The sequence below is a fragment of the Amborella trichopoda genome, chromosome 1 (assembly GCF_054954075.1).
Source record: "Amborella trichopoda isolate Santa Cruz 75 chromosome 1, AtrichopodaSantaCruz75HAP2 v2.0, whole genome shotgun sequence".
Lineage (NCBI taxonomy): Eukaryota > Viridiplantae > Streptophyta > Magnoliopsida > Amborellales > Amborellaceae > Amborella > Amborella trichopoda.
In genome coordinates this window covers 56,251,102-56,274,923 of record NC_142336.1, presented here as the reverse complement: position 1 = coordinate 56,274,923, position 23,822 = coordinate 56,251,102, and the positions used below count along the sequence as shown (strand labels likewise).

At 34.7% G+C, this 23,822-nt stretch overlaps 2 protein-coding genes across 13 annotated transcripts in view; one reads left to right on the top strand and one right to left on the bottom strand.

Annotated features, from left to right (window-relative positions):
- LOC105421142 (organic cation/carnitine transporter 7-like) overlaps nt 1-1,414 on the bottom strand; it is a 39,882-nt gene extending 38,468 nt beyond the window's left edge. For both annotated transcript variants that reach the window (XR_016040924.1, XM_088846878.1), the window contains exon 1: nt 955-1,414. Coding sequence is in view for 1 of the 2 variants with exons in the window: in XM_088846878.1 (XP_088703004.1) it covers nt 955-1,134 (180 nt within the window). In the remaining variant the exon portion in view is untranslated. The remainder of the gene's footprint in view (nt 1-954) is intronic.
- Nucleotides 1,415-16,947: 15,533 nt separating this feature from the next.
- Nucleotides 16,948-22,839, top strand: LOC18440818 (myb family transcription factor PHL6). 11 transcript variants are annotated; one of them, XM_020671480.2, is made up of 10 exons: nt 16,948-17,080; nt 17,879-17,922; nt 18,428-18,502; nt 18,660-19,427; nt 19,887-20,100; nt 20,459-20,535; nt 20,651-20,690; nt 21,287-21,359; nt 22,062-22,131; nt 22,249-22,839. In XM_020671480.2, exons 4-10 carry the CDS (start codon nt 18,729-18,731, stop codon nt 22,531-22,533), a joined length of 1,458 nt encoding a protein of 485 aa, XP_020527139.1. In that variant the 5' UTR covers nt 16,948-17,080; nt 17,879-17,922; nt 18,428-18,502; nt 18,660-18,728; the 3' UTR covers nt 22,534-22,839. The 11 variants fall into 11 exon arrangements, with proteins under 11 accessions (XP_020527139.1, XP_020527141.1, XP_006851019.2 ...); XM_020671482.2 differs by having other exon boundaries at nt 16,948-17,323; XM_088846830.1 differs by lacking the exon at nt 16,948-17,080 and adding an exon at nt 17,353-17,401.
- The last annotated feature ends 983 nt before the right edge of the window (nt 22,840-23,822 follow it).

The window sequence follows — 23,822 nt, the reverse complement described above, 5'->3', positions numbered from 1 at the left end:
CTGAGGCCTGTTTGTTAAGAAACGATCTTCCCACTAATTTGGCATAAAGGGATTTCGCTGTAAAGACGGCATTAGGATTTAATTCCTATACCATGAGTCTTCTTTGAGAGGGACATAGAAGATCTCTTGTAGATATGTTAATAGCGGTGTAAATTTCAAAGAGGTTTTTGATCTGTTGTACATGGTACATATGTTAATAGCGGTGTAAATAAATGGGTGATGGCAAGAGTGACATTGAATAGACAAAGTTTTAAAAAAAAAAATTCTCGGATTTTATGATTCAACTCAAACTATCAAATTTGACGTCCAATAAGTGGGAATGATTGTGACTTCCATATACAACATATATCGACGATCTCTTTGTAGAAAATCCCTAAATTATATCTAAAAGGTGATCTACATGCATTTATGCCCTTCCATGCATAAGAAGATCCAGAATTTGCCATTAGCTTTTGATTGCAGAATATTCTTATCGAAACCATAGTTTCCTCTAATTATTAGCCCCCATAGAGCTCAAGCTAAGTGAGGCACATAATAAACCCCATTACAATGAAATAAGAACAAAAACACATGTCCGTACTTTTAAGATCAAGATTTCACATTTTCAACGACCCAAACCCTATATGCCATTTGTTCGTGTTCTCCTTCAAATCTCAACAAACAAAAACTGAAAATTTGTTTCAAAATACTGGTAATTGAAACCACTAGCAAAGCCTCATGGAATTTCATTGAAATATTTTATTTAAAGGAGGCATTAGGATCCAAATTTTAGGTTTTTTGGTCCCCAAAGCCCAATCCGCCATTACTCCTTTTTTTCCCCCAAAACATTGACCAACCATTCATTGATGACTGATCCCTACCAAAGCCATAGACAATTTAATTCAACAGGTCCAAAATGATACAAATCTCCATTAAAAAAAAGAGAGAAACAAATAAAAAAAGAAAAAAACCTACCTGGACATGGACGGGTAGATGGCTGCGGATGTGATACCTCCAGACGACCGACCATTCGCAGAGCGAGCAAGCTCCGGGTAGATAGAGAGAGTGATGAGAGGATAGAGAGCGAGAAGAAATAACACAACTACAAAAGGGGTGGAAATTGGGCTTACTGGATAGAGTTTTGTGGTTCTCCATCACCTGACCGTTATCCCAACATGGAGTCCATACCTGTCCGGTAATTACGATACTAAGACACCCAAAGGATAAAGTTCAATACTAGACACCCAAAAGATAAACTTCCTTCGGTTACGAGGTTCTCATCTTGTCTGCAAGAAATTTGAGCATACGTTAAAACGTTGGAAAAGGTATCCGTTTGTAATTTTCTCTTTATGAAATCCACTTCGGAATTAGTAGATTATTTTGAAAAAATTGAAAATAAAAACAAAAAATCTAAAAACTTTGATAACCCCATGTAAAAATCAAAATTCTTTGTTCAATATCAAGACGTTCTTATCCTCAATACATGCTGACTACTTGATTTGATTTTTTATTTATTTATTTTTCCCCTTTATGTTGCTAGGTTGAGGTTACATACCTAAAATTTGAGGTCTATAGCAGGAACATATATTTTTGTAGAAGCCTGTAAACGTTTTGATATTAATTATTTATGAGGGACACTTGGAATAAACAATACAGGCATCTTCCCTTGAATAGTACCCAAGGAATATTGAGTTTTTAGACCTCCTCCTATTTAAGCCACCCATGAACCTCTAGAGTTGAAACTTCGATCACCATACACTACAATAATCTTAATAAAACCCAAAACCAACTCTTAAACACTCTATAATAAACTATACTTAAAGGCAAAGCCAATAATTAAACACCTCATGATTAGGGTTGATGTCATCTATCTGTCAAGTTCCATATCATACCCATTCAAATTTATATGAAGCCATCATGCTCCAGCAGGAGCACGCTATCTATTTATTCACTTGGGTGAAAACAAATATAGGGTTGTTTTTAAGGCTCCTTCAACCTAGCTACTAACTTAAGAAAATAAACAAAATTCAGATCACATTCTCTATATGCCTATAAAAATAGCATCCCAAGATCAAATAGAGATTGTCTGATTTTCGGATGGAAGATCTAAGGATTGAAGAACTAAAAATCCAAATCTTTTCTTTTGAACATAATCATCTGATTCTTAGTTGGAACCCTAAATTTCATATCCAAAATCCCTACCGTGTCTTTGCACAAGGGAGCAGGTGAACAGCATCCCCCTTCGGGACCATGGCTTACTCATTATTTTATGAATGCTCACATTGAACCCGAGTGATTCGATACTAGCTTTTGACCTTCCACGGTTCCACCTAATGTTAAGTGTGGCAAGTGCAAAATGATGAATATTTTTTAATATCCAATGTGAGGGTTCAACCTCTTTTTGTGTGGCACGTGAGGGATCACAACTCTTGGGCAGAGTTATCCTTCTTCTTTGCCTCGCATCTCACAGTACTCTTTATTTTGTAAATTAAATGTGCGACTTGCCCTTTGTTGGGGGCCCAATGGGAGACAAGAAAAGAAATTCAATATTTGATTGTTATGTTGATGTGAAAGGCATTTTCAGTGTTGTGTCATTTATTAAGATGCACTTTGGAATTGATGTTCTACTCAAGGGAAAGCTTTCTACATGACCCTACCCGCCTATAAATTACACATGACCCTACCCGCCTATAAATTACACATGACCCGACCTTTTGAGTTATTCCAACTAGATGGACGGTTAGGACCCACTTTTTAGTTATTCCATCTAAATGGACAGATAGGATTGCTCATGTCACACATAAATATTTTTTTAAATTTTTTATTTTTTTTATAAAACATTTTTGAGTGAGATTTGGGGTATCTTGTCTTTTTATTGGGGCTCACCTAGCAAAAAAAACTTATTGGGCCCACCTAGCAAAATTTTTTAAAAATATTTCTCATGAAAATAAATGATCAAATTGCCTCCAAAAATTTCAGCGAAATTTTGGTAATTTTCTATCAGAGGAAAAATTTTTTTTTTCTTTTTCTTTTTTATCATTTGCGCCCCTATCAAATGTAGGTATATTCCAAATTTTGTTTGATAGAAAAAATTTAAAGGATATGTATATTCCAAATTTTGCTGCAACATAACTTATAAAACAAAAAAAGAAAACATTTTGAACTCTCATAACAATATCTGACACTTAAGAGCCAACTTGTGACATTATAACTCGAGCTATTTTAGCCATCTATTTAGATTTGATGGCCGAGAGCAGGGATTACATATATTTTATATGTAAATGAGGTCACATGAAAAAAAAAGCACGGGCTTAATTGATTAGCACTTGATGATTTGCAGCGGTGACGCACCCAAAAAAAAAAAAAAATTAATGGGTCACATGTAAAACTTCCGTTTTGAACAGGCCACCTTTCGAAGGGCCGCAATTTGTGGGCATACAAGAGGAGCTCATGTCACTCATCTAAGCGACTAAGCCTCAAGGAGTTTGTCTCAGTGCACGGAGCATGTCTTTTGTTCATTGCCTTGAGTAAATAGGTGTATCATATCTGCAGAATGAATGGGTGCATCAAATCTGCTAAATCAACAGTTGTTCATGCTTTCTAAATGGATGGTCAAGGATCGATCGCCTGTAATGTACATGAAGGTGTACATCATTGGTTGGTAGTGATGCTAAGATGCATTATTGTTGGAATAAGTGTTTCAAGACCTGGATGGTTGTCCCAATTGGTGATCTAAAAAACTTAAAATTAAAAATAAAAAAGCAATTTTAAAATTTGAAAGTAGTTTTTTTTTTGGGTGTGGGGGGTGGTTAATCTAAAAAATATATTAGATAAATATATATATATATATATATATATATATATATATATATATATATATATATATATAAAAGAAAAACAAAATGAAAGGTGGGGAGGGGCATCCGGGGGATCGCGTGCACCAATACCTTCCCAGAACTGGATCCATTCTTGATCAAGATATTTGGCTTTTAATATACTGGTTGGAATACTAATCACTCTTGAAATTGTTTGTTATAGTATCCGAGTAGAAATTGTCTTTTTCTAAATTAATTTGGGAGATGTTTATAAAAATAGTACGTAACATATGAAGTATTTAATATTTTATCATTTTTATTCAGTATAAAAATTGGTGCCAAAAGTTACATATCACTATTTAGAAAATTTAGTATTTTAGATTCTTTTAATAAATAAAGAAATTTTCTTAAATAACTAAAATATTAAATGGTCGATAGTTAAGGTGGGTTTTGATAAAAAAAAATTATTTTTCCATTAAATTTTTTTTTTTGTATTTTTGTATTATTTTATTGAAAAAATTGATATAAGGTTGATGCCCTAAACAATCAAATTGAGGCGCACCTCAAAAATTCACTAGAACAAGTTGTTTCGATGTTAAAAAACCCGCAAATCCGATCATCTCGACCTTAATCTACATGGACGTAAGAAAAATGGACTTTAAATCTTGGAAATAGTGCATCTTATAATGTATTATCTAATTGTCAATTTTTGAGATTTTCTAGTGTTCATACTTGATCTACGCTATTTTTTAAGCTTTAAATTTACAATTCGAAATAGAAAATAAAATTTTAAGTCATCATAAAGATTATTAGTACTAAAATGATATATTTCGATACTATTTGAAGGTGGGCATTGTTTAGAGCCCAGCTTTATACTATATATATATATATCCCTCGTTATGCACAATACATATCTTTTGGATTCATTGTTTGATAACTCATTGGGCTAGGTACTTTGGCCCTAGCCGGAGGCGAGTTACTCACGTAACTTAGTTGTTGGGTGAGTGTAGTCATTAAAGGCTTTATGGGTGCTTGTAAAATGAAATATACAGTGGAATATAAACTCGGTGAGAATGAAATGTGGTTCTATGTGGACCATGTTTAGCAAAAGGTGTTTGCTGATATTGAACTGTGCTTGATGTACTAGACTAGTCTGGTTGGAAAAAACCCAATATACCAAGGTATAGATATATAATAGAGAAGGGTTTTAATGAGTTAGCCCTTGATATGGTTGGAATATGCCCAGATGAAAGCCGATGGACCGTGTGACCCATGTGTGATAAGGTGTTTCTGTATTAAACAAAAAAACGTTTACTTCGTACTCGGAGGAGATAAATCGTCTCCGTGGGCTGAGCTAGGTTGAACTTGGGGGGGGGGTGGGGTTCAAGTTCAACAATGCTAGGTTGAACTTGGGGGGGGGTTCAAGTTCAACAATAAAAAGCATTTTAACTTTAGAGACGAAAGGGAGATTGAGGGATTTGGGGCCGAGAGAGAAAGAGAGAGATGGTGACGAGCAAACCAGATAGGGTCTCCAAGAGAGATTGAGGGATTTGGGGCCGAGAGAGAGAGATGGTGAGGAGAGGAGCAAACCAGATAGGGTCCCCAGTTGAACGGCCACGGCAAGGAGTTCATTTCTTTAGAGAGAGAGGAATAGGTAGTATGCTCTCTCAGATATTTATGGGAAGAGACAAAGAAAATAGGGATAATTAAATCTGACAGTTTTAACTCGAGATTCGATCTTAAAATGGACGGTGATACACAGGTGTCTTGTGGCAGGGACTTTGCAATAAGTGTATTTCTATTTAATATTCAAAAATCTTAAAAAAGTCAAATAGCTAATTATTTGTGAGTATACTTAGAATAATCAAAAGAACATGAGCATGCTCCAGCAGGAGCACACAATGCCCTTGCGCCCTTGTGTAAAAGATCCCCCGAGTAAGAGACCTACTAAAACCCCCTTTTTTTTTTTGACACAGCTAACTGAGATTTCATTAAGAAAATAAAACGGAGATACAATCAGGCTCGTCGCACTGCTTGAGAAAGTAAATAATAATAATAATACAAAAAAAGTTCCAACAAAATAGCACTTTTGGCTAGCCCATTTGTCAAATGGGTTATTTTCCCTATTAATAAGTGAAAAGAGCACCTATTCCCCCAGGCAACGATACGATTAAATGCAGGACAATATTGTCAACTTTAAACACACAGCCCAAAAATTCAGCTTTAATCGCTTGACACATTGGAAGATGCCTCTGCAATTTCCATGGATTCGAATTTTTTTCATCTCGATGAGCCCTCATAACCCGCCTTTTTCGTGCTATGCCTTACACTTCCATCAAAATTAAGTTTATATCAGCCGAACATTTCATAAGGTTTGTCTCTTTGTCCTCATGATGTGGATAATGTTATGAAGGAAATATGAGTTTGGGATAGTTTGAAACTCTCCGTTGCTCTTGCTCATTGTGATGTCATTTGCATAATAACAATTTTAAGATGACCCACATCCTTCATTTGTTTCAAAGATTCTAAAGTTTCTCTCCTTCTAAATATCCCATGGGACTGCTTTGATAGTGATTTTCCAAAGCACCGTCTCTTTTTTTTTATTTCAAAAAACATTTTTTTGATCTAGAATTTTGGGATCCACTTTAAAATCAACAACAAGTACTTCAAAAAACAAAAAATTGAATTTTGGTTTTGAAACATTAAGCTATGACGGTCGATGTTCTCTTTTAAACGCATAATATACCTTTTTTAGGCATATATTGAAGGAAAAAATTTATATAAGGTTGCAACCTTAACATGTAGAACTACAGATGCAACGAAAAAATCCATAAAAAAATATTATTTTAATGTTGTAAAACTCTCTAATTGAGCATCTCAATATCGAGATGTATGAATATGAAAGGAAAATGAGTTTGAGTGCTATAAATAGTGCGTTTTACAACACATTATCTAGACCATCCATTTTTTAATTTTTCTTATGTTATATATCTACTTGATTTTAACTATTTTTGAAGTTTAAAATTTATAATTAGATATGAAAATAGTTTTGAGATAATCCTAATAATATTTTACATCAAAATTATATGTTATGATCAAATTTGAAGGTGCGCCTTAATTGGATGGTTTAAGGTTGCAACCTTATGGAAACCACACCCTATATTGAATGAGTGTGGTTTTTGCTTATTTATGTTAAGTTGCTTGCTAGGTTGGGGTTATATTGTATCCCTGAACTTTAGGGTTCGATAAGGAAAATTGTTTCATGTGGGCATGACCATATTTTTTCAATATAAGGTCTAGATATATAAAGCATCCATTTAAAAGATGGATGCAAATATGTGGTCCATCTGAAAATAAGTGTCAATTATATCTTTTCTAAAAATTAAGATTAAATTATATTTTAAAAATATTTATTGCCAAGCCCGCATTTCTACAATACGCGGCTGGCCGCATAGAAACCAGGTCCGTCTGATAATACTTTTAGATAGGGTTTTTAATCGAGGCCGCACACACCCAAAAAAGCATGTAATCTTTTGAATCTAGTTAATTACATGCAGTGCACTTGGAACAAATAAAATTGTCCGACGATTTTGTACACCCTCGGAGGCATAGTGTCCATTTCCACGAGTAAAAACCCAAACAAAGAGTACTTTTAGGACTCAAAATTTCGAAATGTAACCTGTTCAACTAAGTGACTAACCTTAATGAAATAAATTCCAAATCGCACATTGTGCCTGAAAAATAATGTTCCAAAAGCAAACAAAGATCATCCAATTTTAGAGGATGAAATCTACGTATTTAAGACTTCAACTCTATTTTCTTGCAAATCTTCATCTCATGATTCTTAAGTGGATTCCAAAAAATTATTATCATCAGAGTTTTATCCCAATTATTTCCTATCAGCAGGTGGATCCCGAAATCCGTATTGAAATAATCTCTCGAGCTCTGTCAGTCAAATGAGAGTGTACAACGTGGCTGGAGTATAGAATTATTGCTTACGTGATCAACAAAATAAGCTAAACAACAAGGACATTTTTTACTCTTCTCTTGAACCACACCCTAAAAATCATTGATTTTTAGACCTCCTCCTCTTTGAGCCACTCATGAACCTCTAGAGTTGAATCTTTGATCGCCATACACTTTAGTAATCTATATTAAAATCCAACACCAACTATTAAGCATCATATATTAATCTTTATTAAAACCCATAAACCAATAATTAAACACCCCACGATTAGGGTTGATGTCATCCATAGGTGCCTCACCGTACCCAATCCTAGAATACATATGAATATTCACATTAACCCAAAGTGAATCAATCTTGTCAAAAGACAAGTGGGCCTTGTGACCCTCCACTTAACGTTGAGTGTGGCACGTGCGAAAGGGTGAATCTTCTTGAGTATGCCATGTTGGATTCAACTGTTTTTTGTGTGGCACGTGAGGGGATCACAACTCTTGGGCAGAGCCAAGAGGTTTTTCATCTTCTTTTCCTCGCATCTCACGCTTTACTGTCGTTTTGTAAAGTAAGGGGCAACTTGCTCTTTGTTGAGGGCCAATGGGAGAAGAATTTCAAGAGCCACCTATAGCATGCTCCCAAAGGGATCATATTATATATTAACTCCAACAGGTAAAAGAGATACTTTGGGTTATTTATTTATTTATTTTGAGATTTTGGGACCCAACTAATAATAAAGTGCAGTTTCTATAGAACTTAGGCTCTACACAATCAAATTAGAGCCTATCTTCAAAAAATGTAAGAGAAATGTGGTTTCAATATTGAAAATCTCTGTGATAGATTTATAATATATTTTCATATTTATTTATAACGTTTAAAGCTTCAAAAGTAGTATAGATCGACATATCTATGAAGACTTTAAAATCTTAAAACTTGACGTTCCAAACATACATTACAAAATACACTATTTCCAAAACTTGCACTCTATATTTTTTCTCATGACCGTACATCTTGATGTCGAGATGATCAATTTGAAGATATTTGGGCATCAAAATAACATTTTCTAGTGAAATTTTTGAGGTAGTCTCAAATTTGATTGTTTAGAGCCTCAGCTCTATATAAACTTTTCCCATAACAAAATGACTATTTTCAAAAAAAAAAAAAAAGATTTTGTGTTCTTCACCTAGATGTTGTTATTTGAAAACTTGACCTTGCTCCTTCTTGAGGCGTTAATTTCTTCAAGCGTATAAAACATACCACATGAAAAACCCTTTTTTTTCTTGCGAGGTTGATTGGTTTTTTTTTATATTTTTTTTCGAGGCTGATTGCTACGCTCAAGGTCCATGAAATTTGGGGCCCTGGAAGTATTTCGAGCTTGAGATTTACCTGATCGAACAAATGGACAGTACGCTTCCGGGGGAGCAACATATCTTTTGGCTTCATTATTAGCATGTTCACAAGGTGGGCATTTTTAGCGTTGGGTCATTGATTAATATAACTTGGTAATGGATGCTTAGGAGTTTTTTTTTTTTTTTTTTTATAAGGGAAAAAAATGGGATTTTTGTAGGGTTGCGAGTTTAAAAAATTTGGGTAAGGCTGCAGCTTAAGATCCTGTCAGAAAATGAATTTCTATTGCCAAAAAAACCTTGTGATGTCTTATATATCCATTTTGCCCTTAAATATCAAATTTGAAGCTCTAAAGATCATGCAAATCTGTGCGATATGTAAAGATTTAAAATGAATGTTTTAAAAAATGTGTTGCAAGACGAACTGTTGGCTTGAATTCCCCCTAGACCCATGATTGCCGAGGTGGAGATCTTCCGTATGCAAGTTTCTTACTGTCGAAAATGCACCTTTCAATGAGATTTGAGGTAGATTGATAAAGCCGCACATCTACAAATTGTTCATGGCACAAATTGTTGGTCCAAATAAGTGGAGGTCATCTCACTCAGCTAAATCTACAAATGAGTTTGTCTCATTTTAACCCCTATAATTTTGTATCATTTGTTCATTTCCCTTTACTAAATATGTGTAATAAAAAAAAAGGGCTGGGTCGTAGAGGTAGCATCCCCACACTCAATTTTCACATTGTGCTATCCATTCCTACCGCTTATACTTTCAATTAACACTTTCAAAATGTAACTCCCTAGTCTATTGAAAAAATGAGAGGGAGCATATCTTCCCCACTAATTACCCAAAAATAAAAAAAGGTGTAACCAAATCTGCACAATAAATAGATATTCATGCTTTCTAATATGGATGGTCAAAATTCTATTGCCTGTCATGTACATGTTGGTATGGATCATTGGATGGCCATGATGCTAAGATGTTAGTAGTGTTAGAATAGTGATCACCATTGAATTTTTGTGATGATGATATCCAAGCATAAATGACTTTTTCCATGATTAATTTGGAAAATTTATTAAAATGTACAATTTAGCATTTCACCTACTAATTTTGATTTGATACAAGCATCCCATTAAAAGCAACATATTTATGAGTTAGAATAATTTATATTTTAGATTATTTAATAAGTTAAGTAAATTATTAAATTGCTGATAATTCAATTATGTTTTGATGAATTTTTCATTAATGTTTTTCTTTTTTCATTATATTATGGGGTCTTTTCATGGGGCCAATGTCCAAAAGCACTATTCTTGACATCCTAACACTTCTTCCAAAATAAAAATTGGCCTTATCCAAAGTCTCCCTTTTACGTCCAGGGGCCTCTCTATCAAAACAGCCGTTTCAAATTTCAATTGCTCTCTCTCTAACAGGAGGACCCGACATCACAACATCTCTCTTGTTCTTAAAAAAGAGAAAAAAAAACCTTTAAATCTTTAATCATAAAAAATATAACCCCTTGTAAAGAGATGCGTTGGCAGGGCGGCTCTCTCTTGCGTCTCATTGTTGGATTCCTCTCTCTCTCTCCCTCCTTTCTCTCAATCATTGTTGTCTTAAAAACACTTGCATTGGCGACGTAGGCTGCCATTTTCTTCTTTAGTTTCACTCACTCTAGACGCTCCAGTCACTGTCTGTCGTAATTATAAGCAGAACTTAATCGAAAGAGGTCCTATTCGTTCCGAATTTATTGAAAAATCTTAAAAATTGTACATTTTTCTTTCAAACTTTGAGAAAGGTCAAATTAATAAATTAAAGTCTTCAATTTCCTCGTAGTGATTAAAATCTTTCAAAAATACTTTATACTGATATTGGATTTTATTAGGTTACTTCCCTTGTGTATTCCTTGACCGACTATGATTAGATACAAATCTAAATAAATAAGGAAGTGCTCTAAATTTTTTATGCGATTATCATTGTATTTCTTTTTCTTCAAATGGTTTTTTTTTTTTTGAATGGCTTGCTTATCATTATATTTCAGTCGCAAAATAATGATGTTAGAAGAAGTTACTGGCAAGATTGATACTTAATGGAAAAACATATAAAGTCACAATCTTACTTGGTGGTAATCTTCACTTTTGTTTAGTTGAACGGTGTAAATTTAGCATGTTTTTAAATAAAACGACAAATTTAAGCAGTTTTAAAAGATATGTCAATAGGCCAAACACCTACAAAATAAAAGATATGATAACTTTTTTTATTTTAGTCACATATCCTTACGGGGTGGCAACCAGTTGGCTGGATTCGGACCCGGATCCGAAAATATAGTGTGGGACCAAAAAATTAGAGTATCTATATATTTAACTATAATTAAATATATTTCATATATTGGAACCCGATAAATATTACCAAATCTGAATCCAACCGGACCCAAATAGTTTTTCGGTCCAAAATTTAAACCCATACCCAACCTGTAAGGTCCAATTTTTTAACTCATACTCAAACCCGGATTAGATCTACCTCTTGAGTCCTGGGTTATGTCCGGGTCTATTGACACCCTTAAGGTATCCTTGAGCTTCTATCATGGTAGGAGATATGGTCACCTATTCTCTAATATGTAGGCCGAACTGCCGAACGAGTGCGTGCATGTACACGCTACATATTCATGCGTGTGTAACACAAACAGCACAATTTGCACGTTTACACAAGCATACCCAAGTGGCAACTATGCATAGCAATTTTTCGTATATTTATTACTTTTAGTTGAGTGTGTATTGAGGGAGGGCAATTTGGTTGTTTTGACGGCTTTAGTTCTTATCCAAATGTTAGACCTTTTCGGTGGAGTCTCTATGACTTGAACTGCATTTTAATGGGTTAGGTTGGGTCGGGTTTGGTAAGATCGAAATGTCCAACCATATATATATATATATATATATATATATATATATATATAGAAAAAGTTCATGTCAGCCAACAGGCTGATAGCTACAATGTTAGCCAACGGTTCAGATTGAATTTGGACTTAATTCAATAATCACGACCTCATTTCATATTTGAATTTTTATTTTTTTTTCTACAAATCAAAATCATTTGAAAATTTTAACATCTATTCTTAAAAAATAGTAGAATCAAATAAAAATATTAAAAAAATAATTCGAAAATACAAATTAACCAAAATACTTACAAAATATTTGGGAGCCATTTTGGTCAATTTATATCACAAATTTTTTTTTAATATATATTTTTATTTGGTGTGTCTTGATGAGTAGAATGTACGCCTAAATTTTCAAGTGATTTGAATTTATAGAAAAAAAAATGAAAATTCAAATACGAAATAAAGTCGTGAGCATCAGATTGGTTCAAATTCAATGTGGGCTATTGGCTGATACTGTAGCAATCAACCCATAGGTTGAAAACATCCATTATATATATATATATAAACCTAAAAAATGCCTATAGGCAAAATGCTATCGTATTTCACCATCGTCATGGACTTGAGATATCAATGGCAGTTTATTGAATGGACGAGGTGTCATCTGTTGTGGTTCCGCGTGAATTTTTTGATCACCACGGACCTAGTATATCTATGACGGTACCGCCACGAACATGCTAGGTCTGTAGCGGTCGAAAAACACATGCCGCCTAATTTTTTGGAACGGTGATGATAGGAGAAAACATTGTTCATTTTCACCCTTTAGCACTGTGTAGATACTTCCTATACACACACACATACACATACACATACACATACACATACACACATACAATGAGACTATTTTTTTTATACAAGGAGGTCATAATCATTATTCACCATTACATGTGAAATTTGATGATAGGAGATGTGTCATCGATTGGGTACAAAATCCAAAATAAAATTTCTCGAAGATTGTAACACACTTCAATATATTGGATTTCACATCTAAAAACTGAAAGTGATTTGTGACTTCATGGTACTAAAAGTAAATAATATTATTATATATAATTTCATAGGGTGCATTTGGCATACAGATGCACCATAGCTGTAGATGTAAGGTACGCCTTCAAATTTTATCATGGTATATAATTTGATGTAAAATGTTCTTAGGATTATCTCAAAATCTATTTTTATATCTAATTACAACATTTTTAATTTAAAAAATGGTTAAAATCGAGTAGATCTATAAGCATATGAAAATCTTGAAAATGGACGGTGTAGATAATATGTTGTAAAATGCACTATTTTTTAGACTTAAAATCTTTTTATTTTTCATGGTAATACATCTCGATGTCAAGATAAACAATCAGAGGGTTTTTCCACATTAAAACTACATTTTCCAATGGATTTTTGAGGTGCATCTGTAGCTCTACATTATAAGGTCGCAACCTTATATAAACTTTTTCCACTTTCATATTAAATATGTATATATAAAAAACACACATGCAATATTTTCCCTATATTATAAAATATTATAATAAAAGTTATTTTTATTTTATTTAGATTTGGATCTGATTTAGCAAGTCAGGTCTTGGTCCAATGACTTTGTCCAAGTTTAGTGATATGGACCTGACATGGTTCTGCTTTGGTTCTAGGTCCAACTAAGACGTAGTGGAGTCCGGATTGACCAGGACCCGATCTAACCTATTAATACCCCTATGTAGAGAGAGTTGGTGTCCCCAGTGGTAGAAGAGGGATGAATGTGCACGCCAAATAGTGCAATTTTGTTACATCATGGGGTGCAGTTGTCGTACTATTATCTGCAATGCTTATTTATAAAGATGCCATAAATTGAATATATCTATTTTAGATAGATGATGTAGATAGGATTATGAGAATATATCTAGATACATTTTGATAGTGTTTTCCTTTCTTCAAAGGGGTCCAAGTTGACCACATTATATCCATATACATTTTCATAGTGTCTTCCTTCTTCATAGGGGTCCAAGTTGACCACATCCCAAACCCAACCCGATTAGGTCTAAGACTTGTACCCTACCCAAACTCAATTCGGGTCCAAGTAAGAGATTAGTAGGGTTGGATGGCTTGTCCTCCAAGTCGTACTCAGACTCAAATCCATACCCGATTGGATCAACATCAAGTGAATTTGGGCCCAACTAGTTGGGTCCATTGTCTGGATTCAGACCCGGACTGATCGGGTCGACTCGTTGGGTCTACAGGTCGATCTAACCTAATTTCCACTCTACTTCTTCATTAGTAAGGAAAATAGAGTGTCCGTACTACAGAATGATAGGTGATAGGTGGACAAGAAGGTTTACATGAAGCACAAGTATAAGTAACTAATGTGGGTTGTACTTTCATATTTGATGGGGAGTCTCAGGTCTGTTTCCGAAAAGACAACAACAAGGACTAACTGTCGATCATGAAATTCCCCTATTCAAATACGAACAATTTCTATGGGCGCTGCCATTACTCGAATTTTACATAATTTAGAGAGTTGAAAAGCTTGAAAATTAAATCCTCTTGGATCTTCATAATCATGCACAATGATTTAAATTTTATTTTATTTTCATTAATTTTTTTATTTTTAAATCATCAATTCAAACCGATCCAGATCGTCGATTGAGTAATCCAATGCTGATTATCCGCAACCATCCAAGTTTCGAAACTCTAATCATGAATTTGAAGGAAAATGAATAAACGAGCTTCAAAAATTATCCATATATTACCTGTATTTTGAATCTACATATTTGAGTCTTCACAAATTCACCAAATTTACACCATTTTGACACGTCAAATTCCAACTTCATGGGTGAAAATAGAATTTCATACCATCACAATGGTTTATGGCATCTGAGCCATCAGATTTTATAAAACCGCGGCCGCACAAAAATCACAATATTTTTTTAGGTAATTCAATGGTGAAGACGTGCCCCTACCGTGTTTTCAAGTAGATTAGGAGTAAGCTTTTTTTAATGTATTAATGTGGTGATGCTAACTTAAACAAATGTGAGAAAGACATGCTCTTTTAAACCCAATCCTTTCTCTCTTTTCATTTATATATCCAAAAAACTTCTGTTTTTCTCTCTCATCTTTTGTTTCTCCAAACACCTCTCTCTCTCCTCCTAGTAACTTATCACTTCCATAAAGCTTTTATCTTTTTCTAGAAGTTTGAGAGGATGGATTTAAAAAAAAAACATGTCTTTTTAGATTTGTTTGGCCTAAAAAAACAGGTTTAAATTAGCTCAAGAGATTAGAATAAATAAAAACTATAACTTTTATGCTCGAATATATCTTTTAAAACCTTGAATCCATTGCGAAATAAAACCTAAAAATAGAAGGTACAGAGATATTTTTCCTATTATATACTATAATAGTGAGGTGCTCATGGTAGGAAAGATTTATACAACGGCGAGACCCTAAATCATCAAATCAATATCTACCTAAAAAATTTAGAAGAGATTTTTTTTTATGATAAAATCCCCTCAATTAGCTCATGTCAACCGCCTTTTTTTTTTTTTACTTCGATCATCTTAACCTCAAGCTGTATGGACATGAGACAAAATAGATTTTGAGTTTTGGAACTCCTGCATCTTGTAATGTATTTATCTAGACCGAAAATTTTCAAGATTTTCAAGCTTTTATTTTTTAATCACAAAGATTTCTATTACTAAAATATCTTGTTTGGATAGTATTTGAAAATACGCCTTACTTTGATTGGTTAGAGCCTGAGCCTTATACAAACCACACCACACCCGATGATATAATAATCCAAATATGGCTAAACCTCCCGTGTGTCCCCACATAATCTTTCGATTCCATGTATTTACGTCGAAAGTCAATCTGTGTATCATTAGAAACTTTTCCTAAAAATGGTCCCTAAAGTACGCTTATCTCTACGTCAGTTACTTTTTTGGGTTAGTTATCTTTGAATTGAATATGATAATCGTTGAAGTTATATAAGTAGGACTCGGTTTCTAGCGGCCCAGCCCATATGTAGAAATGCGACTTCTTAATAAATTTATTTTTGAGATGGATTTTAAGATTTAATTTTTAAAGACATATAATCTCCAACATGGAGATCATGAATATAAAAAAATAAATAAATTTTAAAAACTAAAAATAATAATTATAACAAAAAAACATTTAGAACGTTAGGTTCAATTGTTTTTAGATAGGATACCTAATTGCATCCATTTTTAGAATGGATGCTTTACACTTTATGGGGCTGCATATATGGAAATAGGGTCTAGCCCACATGAAACAATTTTCAGAGATACACTGGATCAATTATTAAAATATTCATGTTTTAGATTTAATGATAAATATTTATATATACATTTTTAGCAAGTACAACGTGCTCTACGAGAGCATTATTGTACAACATCTCCCTAGGGAAAAATAGACACTTAAAGAGGATTTTTTTTAATCCAAAATTTTTTTGTACATCTCTCTCGGGAAAAATAGACACTTCAAAGGATTTTTTTTTAATCCAAAATTTTGGGATCTAATTAACAGTGGATTATTATCTCCAATAAATAAAATTGGATTTTGAGTTCTTAAATATTTAGATATTTCCCTCTAAAAATTGGACGATTCTTTTCAATCTTGGGACATCCATTTATTTGGTATATAGAGACTACAGATTAAATTTTTTGTCTTTGAGATTTGGTCCATGAAGATTACATCCCAAAATTTGAAATCCAATAACTATACCAAAGTTGAGCATTTAATACCTTAAGAAATTGGATAATTTTATAAAACTACCCGTATTACTGTAATAATAGGAAATAAAAGGAGTATATCTATCCAATTAAAAACAAAAGGGTAATTCAGAAATACTAGCCAAAATTTATGGGCATTGTAGAAATTTCATTGTTTCAAGCGGAGAATGATTGAGTGCCGTAGGCCTCTCGTCTGCTATTTTTGCAACTGTGAAAACTCATTTTTATTCATTTGATAAATTTTCATATTCATATCTGGAAAATTCCGGGAATTTTTTGAAACTGAGAAATCAATTTCATTTTTGTTCCCCGATTTAAATTCCACCATAGGGTAAGGAAATTCAATTTTTTCTTGAATTTTATTTTGTAAAATTACTGTCTTTCCATATTTGGCTGATGTTTTGTTTCATGTCCTTCGCATGGATCATTGTATAATTAGGGTTTCTTATCTTTTATATTTCTAGAGTTTTGGTGTGAGAAGCTTTTTTTTTTCGATTTTTGGAAAATTTTGAATTATTTTGCTCTCTCTCAAAGTGGATGTTGATTTCTCAGTGTTCATGACGTTTTTAACCAGGTGAGATGAATTTTTGTCCTTCTCTTTTCATTTCAAACCGTTGAATTTGCGTTGTTGTTATGAGAGAGAGAGATATTTGTAGGTTTTCTGAAAAATGTTTGGAATTATTTTGGGCTTCTTCCTCTTTTTTTAGTTCTTTTGAGATTAGAAAGTTAGTCCGTTGTATATTGCCTTGTAAGTAGGAATAACATGATGATTGGTGATTGCAAATTAGGTTATGAATGGTAAATTTGATTGTTCTCTGACATGTTCTCCGATTTTGCCATAAGATGATTGTTTTTGTTTTATTGTATTATTTGTTTTTTCTCTAAATTTTGCCAATGTTTGATTAGTTCTGTTCAATGATTAGATTGAAAATAAAGCATTATTAATTTATTATTAATGCTATTATTTTTGCATTTATGACAGAACTTAGAAGCATTTTCTTTCCCTTCTGTAGCTCGATGTACTATGCATATCTCCTACTGTTTATCTCTTAATCTTTGTGATTTTCAGTTATTTCAATTTCATTGAGGTTTGAGTTTTCTCGACTTACTAACTTGATCTCGATGTTAGGAGTCGAATGAGCTGGAAAGTGGTCCGTATGCACTAACTATTAGGTTAGAAGTCATACCCCAAGTGAAGTCTATTTGATTAATTTGTTCATGCTATAGCCTATCCAAATGCTGCAACTCTCTTGTTTTTGGGCTTCTGTGATAAATTTCAGCTACTATTTGAGTGCGTTTTGATCAAATTAGCTGTATTCACTTTTTCAAGCTTGCAGCATGTCTTCTACTTCATTACAAGCCGACAGATCTCATAACACTGGTTTTACATGCTCTAGCCTAATTGTAAGGGAAAGTTATAATTCTGTTCTCTTAGATTATTGGTGGTTTTCTAGTAGAGCGCAAACACTTTCTTGGTGGAGCTAGAATATTAACCAAAAACTGAATATGTGAAGTGTATCTGTTTGTAAAATACATTATTAGCTTCAATCTTTGGATTGATTATTTCTTTGATATTTGATAGTCAAACACTTTTTACTTTTAAATGCTCAAATACATATTCCTTTTCAGTTCAAAATGATTTACTATAATTAGTTATTGTTATTTGATGAATATGCAGGCCTTTCAGGTCTCCATTGTTTAAATGGATGGATACCATCTTTGAAGCATAGAAGGCATTTCAGATAATAATACGGTAAGTTGCATCCACTACTGAAACTTATAATTGTTTAGTGTTCTGCTTTGAAAACTGCAGCTTTTACAACAGATGTAGTTTTAGCCATTTTCAAAATCCAAAACTCTTTCGTTAATTTTATGGAATAGCAGTTTATTTGTTGTAGTTGTTTTGTCAGGGGATATCAGAGGACTACAACAGATTACAATATTAATTTGGTTTGTAATTTTGGCTGCAAATCAAGATTATGAATCGTACAAGGGTTGACGCTTTAAGACACTGTGAATCTCCAAAATTTGTGCCACATGGTTTTACTTCTTGCCCTATGTCATTTCATGGTTCATCTGATACTGAACCAGTCAGTCAGATTTCATCCATAGACAAATTCTCATCTCCACGTATGGCTTTGAACATCGAACCTGAAATCTTTGATGAACCCTTACCGCCCCAATTTCGTAATGAATCTAGTTCACAGCAAGGATCTACAAATGAGCTTTGGAACCCAAGTCCCTATATTGAAACCACAAATCCTGGTTCTTCTTTCTCTCATTCTGAAAGTTCCAGGCACATGTTATCTCAATCTTCATCTTTTTGTACCAGTTTACATGTTTCATCTTCATCAGTTCCTGAGAATAACCGGCACCTTGCTAACCTCCCCTTCCTCCCTGATCCTCTGAAAGGAAAATTGCCTGCTTCTAAAGCTAGCTCTTTGAACTCTTTTTTGTCTATAAGTGAAGATCTGAAAACTGAAAGCAAAGAGCATGACACTTCAGAGAACCTAATACAGGACTTATTTAATTTGTCTGGAAATGCATCGGATACCGGCTTATGCTCTGAGAATTATCCAAATGATGACATGATTGTGACAGAGCAGTTTGATTGGCAAATTATATCGGATCATCTTGACTTAGCTATCACTGATATTGGGGAAAATCCTGGATTGGATGTGAGTACATATGCAGCTATATGGTTTTCTTTTTCCTCTGAATAGTGGGTTTGAAATGTTTCCCAATTTTTGCATTGTGAAGCGAACGCAATGGAAAATATGCTATAATCCAATGGACTATGGAAAACCATAGCCCATGGGTGTTGTCACTGTCCAATGAAATGAATGGAACCTTACCTCAATTTTAAGCTCACTCTGTCCATCACCATTCTCATTTCAGTCGATAGTATTAGTGATGACAATAGACTATGGCTTTTAATGGTTGGTTGGATTTCATAGCACTTTTCCGTAACAAATTTTTCCTTTTTGCTTTTCCAAAGAAGCGTTTGTTCCTTTTTATTATTAAGTGCCCTCATCATTACAGGCAGTTGTAATAAAATTATTTGCTTAGAAATTCAGCAATAACTCAGTTTGTCTTGCTTTGTATATAAACTTTAACATATAGGGTTATCTGCTTAGGACATTTATGGGGCACCTCAAATTTCATCTGTGAGCACAAGCGGATTAGAATGCAGCCCCAAACACCATCAGTCATTGCATACTGAAGCTACCCAGAGTTATTCTGCCCCCTCCCCTTCTGGAACTTCAACTGGAAATAAGCCAAGACTGAGATGGACTCCTGAGCTTCATGAGTGTTTTGTAGAAGCTGTCAACAGGCTTGATGGAGCTGAAAGTGAGTATATCTTACAGGAAAATTCTACAATATATGGAGTGTTTATATATAATTGTTCATTTATTCCTACTTTCTGTTGAAATGGATCCACCAGTACAGGAGATGACTGCAATGGTGGTTCCTGCCTGACAGCTCCTCACCATCACTGTCCATCATTTCAGTGGAAACTGATGAGCCAATGGACCGTGATGACTGGACTATACTATGCCGGCTTCCGGATATAGTCACCGAATGGGTCTTGGAATTAGTTTTTTACTTCACATTTTTTGGCTATGTATCTTAACTTACCTTTTGATACAATTGCATGAAGGGTCTTCAAATTAGTTTTTAGCTTCAAATTTTTATGCTATGATTGCAGAAGCAACACCAAAGGGTATACTGAAGCTTATGAATGTTGAAGGCTTGACAATCTATCATGTGAAGAGCCACTTGCAGGTAAAATCACAGGTTTCTGCTTGGTGAATGCTATTGACTATTCTGCAGCTTTGAGAATTGGGTGGGTCTTAGCACTGCTTAGCGCTTGGATCTTATTTAATGTGTGTGCTTGCAGAAATACCGTATCGCCAAGTACTTGCCTGAAGTAAAAGAAGGTAATGTAGTAATATGGATTTTTATTTCTGTGTCTAGAATGATGTTAATGTTTTAAGTTGTATTTCCAAAATGGTATGATCTAGCCATGCTCAAACTTAAACATGCAGTCATTGTGTTCATTTTGAAAGGCATGGGTGTTTTGATTTCTATTGTCATGTTAGTCTTACCTTGTTTCTCCACTGAACCGGTTGGAAAGATTATTGCTACTGAAACCATGGCCCGAGCCTTGTCCACTACAAGGTCTAAGTGGGGCCAACTAGAACAGGCAATGACCCCAGCGGCGGAGGTTCCACGGAACATGGAACACACAACACCCCTCTTCCCCCCCCCCCCCCCCCCCCCCCCCCTCCCTCCCAAAAAAAAAAAATCCATTGTTCCATTGTGTATGACCCCAGTGGACTATAGCATTCAGAGTCCACTATCTTTCAAAAAAGAATTGAGACTCTACCGGATTATGGTTTACGCAATGCTGTGCATCATCTTACTTTCCATACAAACCAATTGCTGTTATTTTTTCATTATTAACTGTTCTTCTCAATGTTGCATGGTTTTGAGTATCTTAAATTTGCTACTGACTGTCATTTCTGTTGCTCAGATAAAAAGAATTCCGAATTTGAAGAGAAGCAGCAGCCCTCAACTGATGGTGAAAGTAGGATTGACATTAAGATGTGAGTTCCTGATCACCTTTTTGTTACTCACTCTTTTTATTGTTTCTAATTGAGGGTGGGATATATTTCAGATTCAATCTGAAGCATTACTTGATCTGCTTTAATTCCTTTAACTGGCCTTTATGACCCATCAAACATACTTGTTTATACTAAAGTTTCCTGAAAAATTGTTTCAAATTGCCAGTCCAGGAAGTCCAAAAATGATGGATTTTATCCCAAGTCCTGATTGGTAAGCAAACTGTAGTCTTCTGAGCATCTATGGAGCTGATAGTTCACCTGAAATTTTTTTTCCAATATAGGATCTCAAAGAGAAAAAAGCAATGCGGTTCTCATATTACATACTACAAGAAATTTATTTCGACTTCTCTCATCTCTCTCTCTCTCTCTCGCGTGTGAGCACGCACACAGAGCCCCCAACGTCGTTACCGAAAAGAAAAGAACCTGTCATTTGTTACTTCTATATAATAAGTATGTTTTCTTAATGTTTTGGTGCTTATTCTAAAATTTATGATTAATATTCTGTCATTGCAGCCTTGTTTGTTTCAAATTTTGATTACTTTTTCCTTTAGTATTGGATACAGGTTATTGATTTCAGTTCTATATATATATATATATATATATATATAGATATATATATATATATATGTTTTCTATTTCTCTTTTTGTACATGCATTTCTTTACATGCGTTTGCTGATTTGTAGGGGCATGAAGGTCACAGAGGCTTTACGGTTACAGATGGAGGTTCAAAAGCAGCTTCATGAACAGCTTGAGGTGCCCAGTTTCAGCACAATCCTATACTCATTTCTTTCATTTCTCTGTCGATCCTCCTTCCATTATCTCCCCAACGAAAATATGATTATTATTTTTTTCTGTGATACTTTTCATTAGATACAAAGGGCCCTTCAGCTGAGGATTGAGGAGCATGCACGGCAATTGCAAAAGATGCTAGAAGAACAAACAAAAGCTGGGTACAATTTGATGGGTGGGCATAGCTCCACTGCACCATCTACATCAGCCCGAGAGGCTGGTTCTCCTCTCTCAACAAGCCATGTTGAGCCAATGGCTACTACTGCTAACAGCGGAGGTACCGATTCTGAAACTGAATCAAAAGCATCGGAGAGTAGGAAACGGGCTCGGGTTGAGGCTGGTTCAGAAGAAATTTGTAATGAATAGCAGGTTTGTTTTCATGGCTTCTCTCATCCATGTGGTTGGTGCTGCACACTTAAATGTGAGCTGGCATCAAGTGAAATAGCTTCCTATCTTCATGGTTGAGAAATGTATGTTAGGAGGTTGCTACATTGATGAGTTTGTCAATGTTGCGCGGTCGTTTTCTCTCTCATTTTTGCAATTCATTCGTGGAGGACAAAAGCTGCTAGGGATTGTACAAAAGTGTTTGTTGCCATTGCTCGCATAATTCTGTGATTTCATGTGGCTTGTTAATTCATTTAATCGAAATGACCAAATTTTCTCTCTCTCCAATTATTTTTGCTTATTTATCTGCAGAGGATGAAAACTGGTTATTTGTTTCTGATTTTTCAATGTTAGGTTGGGGGCATTGAGATTAATTAGTAAGCAGGGATAATGGGTCTCATTCTCTTTCCCCCATCCAAAGAAAAAGCTAAGAGAGCTGTATCTCAGTTGCTAGTGTTGCACGTCATGGTGTTGCAGATAGGGCTGCCACCGGCCAGGTTCGGGCCGACCAGGCCCAGTTAGAGCGCGAATATTAGCCCGCCCCAGCCTTGGAGTGTGTTTTTGGGCTGGGCATGGGCTGGCCCAAATATAAGCCCAGCCCAATTAAAAGCTTTTTTTTTTTAAATCTCTCTTCAAATGTTTTTATTTGTAAGCCAAAAAAAATATCTATAAAAAAAAAGAACGTGGCACTCACCCACCTCATTCCCTACCCCCACCGCCGCTCTCTGTCTCTCAAAATCCATCCGCCTCTCTTATCCATATTCTCTCTCTGCTTTAAATGTTAAAAGCCCGTCCCGGCCCTAAAAAGGGCTGCCCTGCCTAGGCCCAAGCCTGCCCTGAAACCCGTTTTGGCCCAAAATGAGCCCACGCATGGCCTGAAGTTTTGGCTCGGCCCGGACCATTGGCAGCCCGAGTTGTAGATCAAATGGAAGTGATATACAGTTGATACCAATGCCCCTAGTTCTGGTCTTGGAGTCTCCAAAAATTCAAAGTTTTTATTTATTTATTTTATTATAAATGCAAAATTTGCTGTTTCATGAATAATTGGAAATTCAAAAGAAGGGAGGCTTTTCATGAGAAAAGATCTAACCTAGTTAAGCTCAGAGGTCAACTTTTTAGTACAAACATGCAAAGTCATTGATAAAAAAAAAAAACAGCATCAACAAATGATGGTCTTGGAAGCCCGTTTGGCCCTTGCTTAAGATCGAAAAATCAAGGAGAGGAGAAGATAGTTGCGTTCCTATTTACTCTTTTGGAACCCAGAAATTTTC

What these genes read in the sequence shown, in the direction of transcription:
- LOC18440818 (XM_006850956.4), top strand. Translation starts at nt 18,729, where the DNA reads ATGAATCGTACAAGGGTTGACGCTTTAAGACACTGTGAATCTCCAAAA. An exon ending in ATGTGAAGAGCCACTTGCAG is followed by an intron (nt 20,536 to 20,650) that starts GTAAAATCACAG and finishes GTGTGCTTGCAG; the next exon opens with AAATACCGTATCGCCAAGTA. An exon ending in CTTGCCTGAAGTAAAAGAAG is followed by an intron (nt 20,691 to 21,286) that starts GTAATGTAGTAA and finishes TCTGTTGCTCAG; the next exon opens with ATAAAAAGAATTCCGAATTT.